General features: G+C 42.5%; 1 protein-coding gene across 1 annotated transcript; it reads right to left on the bottom strand.

Moving 5' to 3' along the window:
• Positions 1 to 516: 516 nt before the first annotated feature.
• On the bottom strand, positions 517 to 13,330 carry LOC309361185 (uncharacterized protein; the record flags this gene model as incomplete). Its single annotated transcript, XM_081896136.1, has 5 exons — positions 13,268 to 13,330; positions 7,808 to 8,188; positions 7,227 to 7,413; positions 5,204 to 5,333; positions 517 to 646 (listed from the first exon to the last, which is right to left on the bottom strand). Exons 2-5 carry the CDS (start codon positions 8,171 to 8,173, stop codon positions 517 to 519), a joined length of 813 nt encoding a protein of 270 aa, XP_081752262.1. The 5' UTR covers positions 8,174 to 8,188; positions 13,268 to 13,330.
• Between the last annotated feature and the right edge of the window lie 285 nt (positions 13,331 to 13,615).

Below are 13,615 nucleotides of genomic sequence, written 5' to 3'. Positions count from 1 at the left end.
GCTATGCGCACGAAAACTAGAATTGCACAAAAAATGCCAGAAGAATATGAATCTAAGATTCTGTCTTTTCATAAATTTGTAATTGATGCTAGGAAGAGAAATGGATTTGAAATTGGCCAGATTGGGAATATGGATGAAGTCCCGCTAACCTTTGATGTGCCATCTAATAGGACTGTGGATCTGAAAGGTGCCAAAACTATTGCTGTGAAAACCTCCGGACATGAGAAAACCCATTACACGGTTGTGTTGTCTTGCTGTGCAGACGGCACCAAATTGCCACCCATGTTAATTTTCAAAAGGAAAACATTTCCAAAAGAAGTGATTCCACGAGGAATTGTTGTACATGTTCATGAGAAAGGATGGATGGACGAAAATGGAATGAGAGTATGGGTTGAAAAAGTGTGGTCCAAACGTCCTGGAGGGCTTTTGAAAAAACCTGCCTTATTAGTACTGGACCAGTTTAGAGCACATATTAGCGAAACTACAAAAAAGTGTTTTAAAGAAGCGAAGACTCATCTAGCTGTAATTCCTGGAGGTCTTACCAGCCAGTTGCAACCTCTCGACGTTTCCATCAACAAGCCATTTAAGGTCTTTATGCGAGAAGAGTGGAACAAATGGATGGCTGCTGGTAATCATGATCTGACACCTACTGGACGAATGAAGAGGCCCACTATCACTCAAGTTTGTGAATGGGTGAAAACATCATGGCACTCGGTGAAGGAGGAAATCGTTGCATAGTCATTCAAAAAATGTGGCATTAGCAATGGTTTGGATGCAAAAGAAGATGAGATTTTATATGAAGATGGCGAAGAAAGTGATGCCAGTGATTGTGAGCAGCTGAACTTCATAGATTCTGACTCTAGCACTGATGAGTTCTTGGGGTTCACAGAAGACTAGAAGAGTACTCGAACCTAAAATGCTCTCTTCATTTGTTAATGACAGTGAGGATGGTTCTTAATGCCACTGTTGACTGCTGTTCACTTTACATGGTTGTAATATGATTCTGATATACCGGTTGTTTAATAAATAGTTTAGTACAACATTTGATTCAGAATATTTTTTTTCTTGTTTTCCTCCTCTAAAAACTACGTGCGTGTTATGGTCAGGTGCGTGTTATAGAGCGAAAAATACGGTAGATTTCTATTTGGTAAGTCTTGTTGGAGTTTTAAGGTTTTTTAGCTGTATATTTAAAAAACAAGGCTCTTGTGAGATGTTTCATTATTTTGTTATTCTGACATTGCATTGCACAGGAGCACCTTTGCACAGCTGTTTGAATTTTTTTATGAAAAAAGAATAAGAATGCATTCTAAAGGGTTTCTTTAGAAGCAGAACAAGTATTTTATTTTTAATAACAGAGGAAATGATGCCCAATTCTTAGTGCTCATCCTGGCTTTAAGATTAGCAGCCACAAAACCCTCACAAAAAGCTATGAAAGGATTTTGTTAGCAAGATTCAAGGTTAATTCCTGCCTTGTATTCCTGGGCTGCCTCTTCCTTGAGAACCAAAATTTTAAAAGATGATGCTGTTAAGGTGCTAAACTCAATATGCCAGCAACTTTGGAAAACTCAGCAGTGGCCAAAGGATTGGCGAAGGTCAGTCTACATCCCAATCCCAAAGAAGGGCAGTGCCAAAGAATGTTCCAACTACCGCACAATTGCGCTCATTTCACACACTAGCAAGGTTATGCTTAAAGTTCTACAAGGCAGGCTTAAGCAGTATGTGGACTTAGAACTCCCAGAAGTTCAAGCTGGATTTCGAAGGGGCAGAGGAACCAGAGACCAAATTACAAACATGCGCTGGATTATGGAGAAAGCTAGGGAGTTCCATAAAAACATCTACTTCTGCTTCACTGACTACATAAAAGCCTTTGACTGTGTCGACCACAGCAAACTATGGCAAGTTCTTAAAGAAATGGGAGTGCCTGATCACCTCATCTGTCTCCTAAGTGTTATGGAAAAATCTAGGTGTGAGGCTGTTCAGTCAAACCAGCTCATTGGGAAGAGCCCGCATGTCCCTTGCGGAATAAAGGAAGGAATCCAGCCACCAACTGGAGCAAATAGCTGTAGACCAAAGTTTATTGCGCAACAGCATGGGGTGACAAAGACTTTTAAAACTTTCCCACCATATCCCAGAATACAGTTCGTAGAGCATCATTGCTATATGATTGTTACATCACTGACATGTCACAATAGCGGAGGGGTAGACAGGGGTTACACTAGTCCAACCTTGGCAAACATGTCCAGACAAGTCCTTGGTACAAGATTAGCATAAGCATGCCCATGTCAGGGCAAGACTCAGGTATAAGATTAGCATAGGCAAACACCTCTGAAGTCCCATCACCCAAAGTACAATAGAACTTCCTTTGCATGTCTGGCCCCTTGGCAAGTTTGGTGATGGGATTAGGCTTTCCTTGGCCCAGCTCAGCAATTGTCACCCCTGGACACACCCTGGAGTCCTTTTTCAAGAGGAAAATAGCTTTGGAATGGAGGAAACTGGCAAAGGAGTTGATTTTATATTATTTTTAAAGCTAGGTACCGTATTTTTTGCTCTATAAGATGCACCAGACCACAAGACGCACCTAGTTTTTGGAGGAGGAGAACAAGAAAAAAAGTATTCTGAATCTCAGAAGCCAGAACAGCAAGAGGGATCGCTGCGCAGTGAAAGTAGCAATCCCTCTTGCTGTTCTGGCTTCTGTGATAGCTGTGCAGCCTGCATTCGCTCCATAAGACCCACACACATTTCCCCTTACTTTTTAGGAGGGAAAAAGTGAGTCTTATAGAGCAAAAAATACAGTAACTTCCCTGAGCTGTCAAGTTGAAAGGATACATTCAGGCATAATATCTGTAACATTCATTAACTTTAAAGATGTGCCCCCCCCTAATTTCCTTAACATAAGAAATCTATATGTGGGACAAGAAGCTACAGTTAGAATTGGATATGGAACAACTGATTGGTTCAAAATTGGGAAAGAGTACAACAAGGCTGTATATTGCTCCCCGCTTATTTAACTTATATGCGGAATTCAACATGCGAAAGGCTGGAGTGGATGAATCCCAAGCCAGAATTAAGATTGCCAGAAGAAATATCAACAACCTCAGATATGCAGATGACACAACCTTGATGGCAGAAAGCGAGGAGGAATTAACCTCTTAATGAGGGTGAAAGAGGAGACCGCAAAATATGGTCTGAAGCTCAACATCAAAAAACCGAAGATGATGGCCACTGGTCCCATCACCTCCTGGCAAATAGAAGGGGAAGAAATGGAGGCAGTGAGAGATTTTACTTTCTTGGGCTCCATGATCACTGCAGATAGTGACAGCAGTCACGAAATTAAAAAGCGCCTGCTTCTTGGGAGAAAAGCAATGACAAACCTAGACAGCATCTTAAAAAGCAGAGACATCACCTTGCCAACAAAGGTCCGTATAGTTAAAGCTATGGTTTTCCCAGTAGTGAGGTATGCAAGTGAGAGCGGGACGATAAAGAAGGCTGATCGCCGAAGAATTGATGCTTTTGAATTATGGTGCTGGAGGAGACTCTTGAGAGTCCCATGGACTGCAAGAAGATCAAACCTACCCATTCTGCAGGCGATCAGCCCTGAGTGCTCACTGGAAGGACACATGCTGAAGCTGAGGTTTCAATATTTTGGCCACCTCATGAGAAGAGAAGACTCCCTGGAAAAAGTTGTTGATGTTGCAGCCCCAGGTAGCGTGTGTTAAAGTAACTGCTGGGAAATGTGGCACCAGATTGCTTTCTTTTGACACCAAGGGGAACTCCTCTTCTGGGGCTGAAAGCATTGGCATGGTTTGATTTTGTCAGTATTGCAAGGAAGCATAGAAAGAAAGGTAAAAAACACCTATGCAGTTTATTAATGTATCTGTGGTTTTCCCCCTGTGTGAGTTCGTTGATGTATTCTAAGTTTTCCACTTTCACTGAAGCTCTTTCCACAATCTAAACATTTAAATGGTTTCTCCCCTGTGTGAGTTCGTTGATGTATTCTAAGTTTTCCACTTTCACTGAAGCTCTTTCCACAATCTAAACATTTAAATGGTTTCTCCCCTGAGTTCGTTGATGTCTTCTAAGTTCTCCACTTCGACTGTCGCTCTTTCCACATTCAATACATTTAAATGGTTTCTCCCCTGTGTGAGTTTGTTGATGTATTCTAAGTACTCCACTTTTATGGAAGCTCTTTCCACACTGCATACATTTAAATGGTTTCTCCCCTGTGTGAATTCGTTGATGTCTTCTAAGTTCTTCACTTCGACTGTAGCTCTTTCCACATTCAATACATTTAAATGGTTTTTCCCCTGTGTGAGTTTGTTGATGTCTTCTAAGTTCTCCACTTCGAGTGTAGCTCTTTCCACATTCCATACATTTAAATGGTTTCTCCCCTGTGTGAGTTCGTTGGTGTATTCTAAGTTCTCCACTTTGACTGTAGCTCTTTCCACATTCAATACATTTAAATGGTTTCTCCCCTGTGTGAGTTCGTTGATGTTTTCTAAGTGTCCCACTTCGACTGAAGCTCTTTCCACAATCCACACATTCAAATGGTTTCTCCCCTGTGTGAGTTCGTTGATGTATTCTAAGTTTTCCACTTTCACTGAAGCTCTTTCCACAATCCACACATTTAAATGGTTTCTCCCCTGTGTGAGTTCGTTGGTGTATTCTAAGTGATCCACTATCACTGAAGCTCTTTCCACATTCCATACATTTAAATGGTTTTTCCCCTGTGTGAGTTCGTTGGTGTATTCTAAGGCCTCCACTTTGACTGTAGCTCTTTCCACAATCCACACATTTAAATGGTTTCTCCCCTGTGTGTGTTCGTTGGTGTATTCTAAGTTCTCCACTTTGACTGTAGCTCTTTCCACATTCAATACATTTAAATGGTTTCTCCCCTGTGTGAGTTCGTTGGTGTCTTCTAAGATGTCCACTTTCACTGAAGCTTTTTCCACATTCAATACATTTAAATGGTTTTTCTCCCGTGTGAGTACATTGGTGTATTCTAAGTGATCCACTATCACTGAAGCTCTTACCGCACTCCATACATTTAAATGGTTTCTCCCCTGTGTGAATTTTTTGGTGTATTCTAAGTTTCCCAGTGGTATTGAAGCTCTTTTCACATTCAATACATTCAAATGGTTTCTCCCCTGTGTGAGTACGTTGGTGTATTCTAAGTGCTTGACTATGACTAAAGCTCGTTTCACACTTCATACATTCAAATAGTTTCCCTCCTTTGTGAGTTTGTTCTTGTATCCTCAGTTTCTTTGTTCTTCCCAATGAATTGACGGGTGGCTCCATAGAATTCTGACTTTCATCTTCCTCACCTGTTTGGGAGTCTGGGAGGAAAAAAAAACCTGTTAGACTTTCAAGAATGACAAAAAGGGAACTGAACAGATGTCAATTCCAAACTGCACCTTCTCTCATTTTAACACCTTCATTCTCCACTGTCCTCTCTAGGTTCCATATTTTTTGAAAAGCAGATGAGATAATGGCAGTAGCAACACATGATCACTCGTTTCAAACTTAATAAAGCAACATCGTTTTATAATACAGATCTATGGTGGAATTGGCTTATTAGACACATCTATTTTTTCTTTCTGAAGTGAAGAAATGATCTCAGGCTCGAGTAACAGTGTCTCCATTGTGAAATAAATAAAACTTAAGTGCTACATTTAACTGTAAAAATATTGCAATATATTGGAAGCTAAGAAGAGTCTGCTGGATCAGCAAAGGCCCACCTAGTCCAGCATCCTCTTCTCACAGAGGCCAACCACATGCCTGTGGGAAACCAGCAAGCAGGATTGGAGCACAAGAGTTTTCTCTGCCTTCCTGTGCTTTCCAGAAACTAGTATTAAGAAGCATTATTGCCTGGACCACGAGGGCAGAGCAGAGACGTCAGTCTTATCCTTCTTTTCAAGCTATCCATGTTGCTGGCTGTCACTGTCTCTTGTAGGATGGATTCCATAGATGAACTATGCTTCTGTTTATTCATCTTTTGCAGCCCTTAAAGGCAGATAAATGTATTATGGCCTAAGCTTTTGTGGGCTGCAGTCTGACAAAGTGGAATTTTGAGCAGGATACGTGGTGCCACTATAAACCTCTGAGTCTCTTTGTTGTCTTTGTGTACTTATTTTGAAATTTGCACCAGGGTTGTACCACAGTATCTCCATGGAAGCTTAGGGACGGACAAAATTACAGGGTGTCAGCTCCGTGAATCTCAAGCCTCTCGTGGCTCCGCTGACAGAGTCTGAGAACGCAAGAGATGTGATTAGGTTGGAATGTGAAGCAGGGGAGGAGCAGCCAAGCTGCAGCAGGAGCAAAGAACAAAGAGCAGGAAGAGGTGCCGACGGGGGGGGGGGCACAGACTCTTATCTCCAGTTTGAGCTCTGACACAGAGCCCCCGAAATAGCCTGTCCAAAAAATCGTAGGCTCGAGAGAATCTGCGAGAAGAGGGGAAAAGAAAGCGAAAGTGGGGGCTTCTTTGCTGGAGGGCTCGGCATCTGCAAGCTGGGATGAACAGGCTGAAGACTGAGCTCCACAGTGATTTGTGAGTTTGAGCAATAAACCTGAGATAATTACTACTGGAGTTGTCTCACGTCTGTGCGGGAGAACCAAGCCATTACACAGGGGTGCTCAAATTATTATCCCACTCACTCACACAAACAGCCCCAGTCTGTAAGATTGGCAATTTTACACAATTTGCTTATAATACCAGACGCTCTTGGACTTTATATGCCCAATCCTAAGTGTAGAGCCTCCAGCCACAGGAATTGTGTATCATGATAACGTGTCCTTTGTCCCTTAAGTCCACCAAACTGGGGAGGTGCATGCATCTATTGTGTTTTGATGCTAGTGGAATGTATCATTCTGACCCCGTCTATAACAAATAAGAGTAATAGAAACAATTTATGTACATTAATTATAAATAATTATGGGAAACATTTCCATCCCACTTCACCGATTTTTCAGGATTGGTGTGCAACATCATTACCATCAATTATTCCTGCCGTGGAAATAACACCTAAGATTTCAAAGCCTGGAGGAAGAAAATCTGCCCCCACTACTTTAGGAAAAGGATTCAAGAAAAAAAGAGCTGCTTTGGAGAAGGCCTCACTTTTTCCTTCTTAATGTCAGGAACTTCCTTCCATTTGTCTCCTCTCCATCTTTTCCTCTTTCTCCCTCCACCTTCCATCTATCCCTCTCCCCATCTCCTCTCCCCTGGAACTCACCAGATTTCTCCAAGGGTCCTGGGAGGGAATGCTCAGAGGTTGTGGGGAGGGATGCGGGAGACAGCCTGACCAGGTCAACTGTCCATCTTCCTCCCTCCATCCTGGCCAGGGTTGCAGGTTCAGTCTCAGCTAGGTTTGCAGGTTCAGCTTCCTGAGGAGCGCAGAAGCCAGAGCAAGTTGCAGCTTCCTGGGAGGGAGGGAAGAAGAAGAAGCCAAGGGAGTCTGAGAGCCCCTGCAGGGATTCTCCTGCCCAAGACATTCTGCTGCCCCTGGAGAAGCCCCAATTGGGCACCCCCTTCCCAAGATCCCCCACCCATTTTCAAACACCTTTGCCAATTCCTTTCACCTGCCTGTCCCACCTCCCTTCCTAAGGCTGGCATGGTATGCACATTAGTGGCCTGAGAGTAGACCCCATAGAACTTAAGAGTTAATCTACAAAGGTCTGCTCTGAATACATGGGTGGCCATTGCATGGAGAAGAAAAAATATTCACCACCATAGCTAAACAGAACCTCAATGTCTAGAGGCAGTGGACCTGTGACCTCTAGGTGCTGGAAACCCAGGTGAGAGGAGGGCACTTACCTTTCCAAGAAGTCCCTCAGTGTCTGGGAGCAGGGTCTGGTCTGCTCCCCCTGCTCTCCCACTGGGCCTCTGCCTGGCATCTGCAGCTCCCCTGAAGGAGAGGACACCATCCCCGGAGTGGGGAGGACTGGGAGCCTGTGGGGTTTCCCACCCTGAACGAGGCGGCTGCATCGTCTTCAGGCAATCCTGCTTCTGGGCATCCCAGTGGTGCTGCGGCTGCCCCTCCTCTGCCTCCTGCTTAATTTGACATAAATCTGCCTGAGGCAGAAGATCCCTGATGGTCCCAACTTGGCCGGCAGGAGGTTTATTTCCTTTGCACTCCAGTCTCTCCCTTTGAATGGGTCTCCTGGGTCTCTGCTCTTCCATTTTTACGCCACCCTCCTGGAAAAGAAATAAACACAAAGTAAAATAAAACCCAAGAATGAAAACAAAAGCACATTTTTTTTTCATTTTTTTATATATAAATATTTATTAAGGTTTTACGTAATAAAACAAATATCACAATCAAAAAGAAAGAGAAAAAAGAGACAATCAAAAATAACACGAACCAAAAATGACAAAAAAGACAAAAAACAGAGAAAAAATTATTCCTCACTTACTATCTTTAAAACCCTCTTTCCTGACTTCCTCACATCTCCCTTTTCTGTGTTCCCCTTTACACAATCAAATTCAGCAATTTCCTACCCTCTTTCCAATCTTATACCCTATTATAGATTTCAACCTATTATGCCTTTGGTTTCTTTACCTTTTAAAACCATTTATCACATGTTCTTTATAACTTAATCCCTTGTATCATTTGTTTAGTCTCGACATAACAATACTCTGATCTTACCCCTTTTTTCTCAAATCATTTTTACATATTTCTTTTTACCATGTCACTGATGCCATATTATTTTTATATCCAACATCATTTTAACATTCAAACATTTTAGAATGTTTTTGGAGGTATTCTTTGAACTTCTTCCAGTCCTCTTCCACCGACTCTTCTCCCCGGTCTCGGATTCTGCCAGTCATTTCTGCCAATTCCATGTAGTCGATCACTTGCATCTGCCATTCTTCCAAGGTGGGCAAATCTTGTGTCTTCCAATACTTTGCGATGAGTATTCTTGCTGCAGTTGTTGCATACATAAAAAGTGTTCTATCTTTCTTTGACACCAATTGGCCGACAATGCCCAAAAGGAAGGCCTCTGGTTTCTTAGGGAAGGTATGTTTAAATACCTTTTTTAGTTCATTATATATCATTTCCCAGAAGGCCTTAACCTTTGGGCATGTCCACCAGAGGTGAAAGATTGTTCCCTCAGTTTCTTTACATTTCCAGCATTTGTTATCAGGCAGGTGATAAATTTTTGCAAGCTTGACTGGGGTCATGTACCACCTATAGATCATTTTCATAATATTTTCTCTTAAGGCATCGCATACCATAAACTTCATATCAGTGGTCCACAACTCTTCCCAGTCAGCAAACATAATGTTATGACCAATGTCCTGTGCCCATTTAATCATAGCTGATTTGACTGTTTCATCCTGAGTATTCCATTTTAACAACAAGTTGTACATTCTCGAAAGTATCTTAGTTTTAGGTTCTAAGAATTCTGTTTCTAATTTCGATTTTTCCACCTGGAAGCCAAATTCTTTATCCAAGTTAAAGGCCTCTCTAATTTAATGATAATGTAACCAATCTCGCACTTTAGCTTTTAATTTCTCAAAACTCTGCAATCTCAATGCGTCTCGATCTTGTTCTAGTATCTCCCAATATTTCGGCCACTTGGCCTCCATATTGAGTTTTTTCAGAGCCTTAGCCTCCATAGGTGATAGCCACCTTGGGGTCTTGTTTTCCAATAAGTCTTTATATCTTGTCCAGACATTAAACACAGCTTTCCTGACAATATGGTTTTTGAATGCTCTGTTAGCTTTTACCTTGTCGTACCACAAATATGCATGCCACCCAAAAGTATTGTTGAACCCTTCCAAGTCCAAAATGTCAGTGTTCTCAAGAAGTAGCCAATCTTTCAACCAGCAAAATGCTGCTGATTCATAATACAGCTTCATGTCTGGCAGGGCAAACCCCCCTCTTTCTTTAGTATCAGTCAATATTTTAAATTTTATTCTGGGCTTTTTGCCCTGCCAGACAAATTTGGAAATATCTCTTTGCCACCTCTTGAAACAGTCCATCTTGTCCACAATCTGTAAAGTTTGAAACAAAAACAGCATTTTTGGCAATACATTCATCTTTATGGCTGCAATTCGACCCAACAAGGAAAGCTTCAATTTTGACCAAATTTCTAGATCTTTTTTGACTTCTGACCAGCATTTCTCATAGTTATCTTTAAATAAATTCAAATTTTTAGCCGTCATGTTAATCCCTAGGTATTTCACTTTCTTAACCACATTTAAGTCTGTCTCCTTCTGAAACCTTTCTTTTTCCATTGTTGTCAATTTTTTCTCTAAAACCTTAGTTTTTTGCTTGTTCAGTTTAAATCCTGCCACATGACCAAATTTTTGAATCAATTCTAATACCCTTTTCGTACTGGATTCTGGCTCCTGTAATGTCAAAACCAAGTCATCTGCAAAAGCCTTAAGTTTATATTGTTTAGCTCCGACCCTAATTCCCTGAATCAGCCGGTCCCTTCTAATCATGTTCAAGAGCACCTCCAGGACCGAAATAAATAGCAATGGAGAGATAGGGCAGCCCTGTCATGTTCCTTTTTCTATTCTAAACTCTTCTGACACCACATTATTAACTATCAACTTTGCTTTTTGTTCTGAATAAATTGCTTCTATACCATTTTCAACCCACCGTCCCACTCCCATTCCCTTAAGATTTTTCTTCATAAAATTCCAAGAAATATTATCAAAGGCCTTCTCCGCGTCAATAAAGATTAAAACTGCTTTTGTGTTAATGTTCGTTAGCAGTAACTCCAAAATGTCAATAATGTTCCTTGTATTATCAGAAAGATGTCTGCCTGGGAGAAAGCCTACCTGATCTTTATGTATCACTTCATTTAAAACTCTTTTTAATCTATTGGCTAAAATATCTGCAAAAATGTTGTAATCCACATTTAAAAGGGATATGGGACGGTAGTTCTTGAGTTGTGTCTTTTCAGATTCAGATTTTGGTATTAGTGTGATGAAAGCTTCTTTCCACGACTCCGGCGCCTTCTTTCCCTCCAGAATCTCGTTGCACACCTCCTTTAATGGTTGGATAAAATAGTCTTTCAAAGTCTTATAATACTTGGAGGTTAATCCGTCCGGTCCTGGAGACTTGCCTAATTGCATGTTTTGAATGGCACCTTCAATCTCCTGTTCTGTTATTTTATAGTTCAATATTGTCTTGTTTTCTTGAGATATTTTTTGTAATCCATTAGTTCTTAAAAATTGGTCTATCTCAGTCTCATTCTGTGGCCCCTGGGTATAGAGTTGTTTAAAGTATCTCTGGAAGCACTTTCTAATCTCCACAGGATTCTGAATGTTTCTCCCTTCAACCTCAAGATTTGTAACCGTATTCAGCTTCTGTCTTTTTTCAACTGCCACGCTAGCAGTTTTCCACATTTATTGGCTGATTCAAAAGTCTTTTGTCTCATTTGTTTAATTTTCCAATCAATTTCCTGATTTATCAGTTTCAAATATTGTACTTGATATAATTTAATTTCTCTCAGAATCTCCTGTGACTTTGGTTTCGATCTTAATTTTTTCTCTCCTTCTTTTATTTTCTCCAAAATTTTATCTTTTTTCTCATTTTGGGTTCTCTTTTTTATTGCATTCTGTTGTATCAGAAACCGACTCATGACCACTTTACTTGCATCCCAGATTACTCTTTTTTCGACTGTAGTTATCAAATTCACTTCAAAGTAGTCTCTCAAAGTCTTTTAAACTCCAATTTCACCACAAAGCAGCACAGTGCTGAAATGGGGTAAAAGCCCTGCTCTGGAAATAAATGATCCCTCTGGCTGCTCTTTAAAGAGGATTTCTAAAGAACAATCTGAAGGGACTTTTCCCCACAGATTTCCTTGCTAATTCAGCAGAGTCTTCTTGTGCTCTTATTTTTCCTCACCCCAGCACTGGGGTTGGAAGGTCTAAACATGCTGATTGTGTTTGCAAGACTTGTATGTATGCTAGATGGCATGTCTGGTGTGTGTGTGTGCAGCACCTCTGGCGTGTGTGCATGTGACTTTATGGTCTGCATCTCTTTTCTGTGTGCATGCACGTGCATACATTGGCCACAAAGCTCACTGGAATGTGGCCTCCGAATCAATGCAGCTTTAAGCCCAAAAATGTTCCTCCTGCTCTATCAGAAAGAACAATCAAATCTGAGACTATCAAGAGGAGAGAACTCCTGGATCTACAGAGTTAATGTTCTCAACATCCTATGGACACAAACTGCAATGAGATTTCCCTTTAATTGCTTTAAGAATTTTTCCCTTAAAAATATGAAGCAGTATATAAATGAAATGAGTAATAATCTGAACATGAATAGCTAATTTCAATTTTGCCTTCCTCAGTCTTTTACAATACTGTCTTCAACATATTTATTATCATTAATTCATTTCCATATGCCACACTTCTTAAGAATCCTCCTTTCCTCTGCATTCTCAAAACTGTCACCCACTTCAACCCTCAGCCTTCATCTCAAAACTCTGCTGCCTTACTAAGGTGGAAATAAAACATTTAACGAAACAGGCTTAAGCCTCTCTCACTGATTTACACGCAGACACAAGAGGTCACTAACTTTGATAGCTTGGGAAAAGATCAGATGCGTTCTCCAGGAAATAGATCTATTAGATGTTTTATTAGCTTTGACAGAACAACAGAACCTCCATGTGTAGGCACAGTGTATCTTGATTTGGGGCAGGCAAAAGAAGCCATTTCCTTGCAAAATGAATCTGATGGACATCATTGCCACAAGATGCGGTGATGGTGGTGGCGGCAAAGAGAGCTTTCAAAGGCGACCAATTCACGAAGGAGGGCAATAGGTTTATCAATGGCACTGCCAGAGGAAGGGGGCAGGAGGGGCTGGAGAGTGAGAGGGACACCTCTCTGTTGCACTGCTCATCCATTCCCCCCTGCCTCCCCTTTCCTCTCCGCCGTGGGGAGGACCGTGGAAGAGGACGGGGCTCCCTGCAGAGGGACAGGGAGAGGGGCGGCAAAAGCCCCAGCTACGCCGCTGATCCGTGAGCGACTATATGCATCGTCCATCGGGAAGCAGCAGCTGCCTTGGACCCCTCATTCTGCCCCTTGAGCTCAGGACTGAAGGGAGCAGCTCCCCAGGGTCTCCGGCAGGGTCCGTGCCAGCCTGAGCCATGTTTGCCCCTGTGCCCTCCTGCAGATGCCCTGCCCCTCAGCTGCGCCCCTTCCCCTTCCTGCCCGGTTGGGGGGGGCGCCCTGCAGCCTCTGACTCCACTCGGGGCCTGATCCTGCCAGGCCCACCTGCTCTCCCCCTCCTCCCCCCCCCGCCTCCTGCACCTCGGACTCCTCGCTCCGTCCCTGCACCGGAATCCGGCTCCTCTCCGGGGAAACTCGCCAGGCCACGGGGCCGCTGCTCCTCCGCTCTCCTCGGCGGGGACAGGAAAGTGCAGCCGCTCTCGAGTCCCCCTGGCTGGCCCCGTTTCCTGCCTCTCTGAGCATCGGAGCTCGCTGACTGTGGGTTGGGCCCTGGGAGGCTGCGAGGCTGGATGCGCCTCCTTGCGCTGTCCCTCAAATTTTTTTGTATCATTGGAATCTACCTGGCATCTTATATGATATCCAGAATGTTGGACAAATAAGTCTCCTTGTGATCTGATGTGCAGTCACTGGTTTCCTCATCAGTAAATA

The sequence above is a fragment of the Podarcis melisellensis genome (assembly GCF_964234715.1).
Source record: "Podarcis melisellensis genome assembly, chromosome: 2".
NCBI lineage: Eukaryota > Metazoa > Chordata > Lepidosauria > Squamata > Lacertidae > Podarcis > Podarcis melisellensis.
Note: the sequence above shows the minus strand (reverse complement) of the source record. Positions and strands in the feature narration are given on the sequence as shown.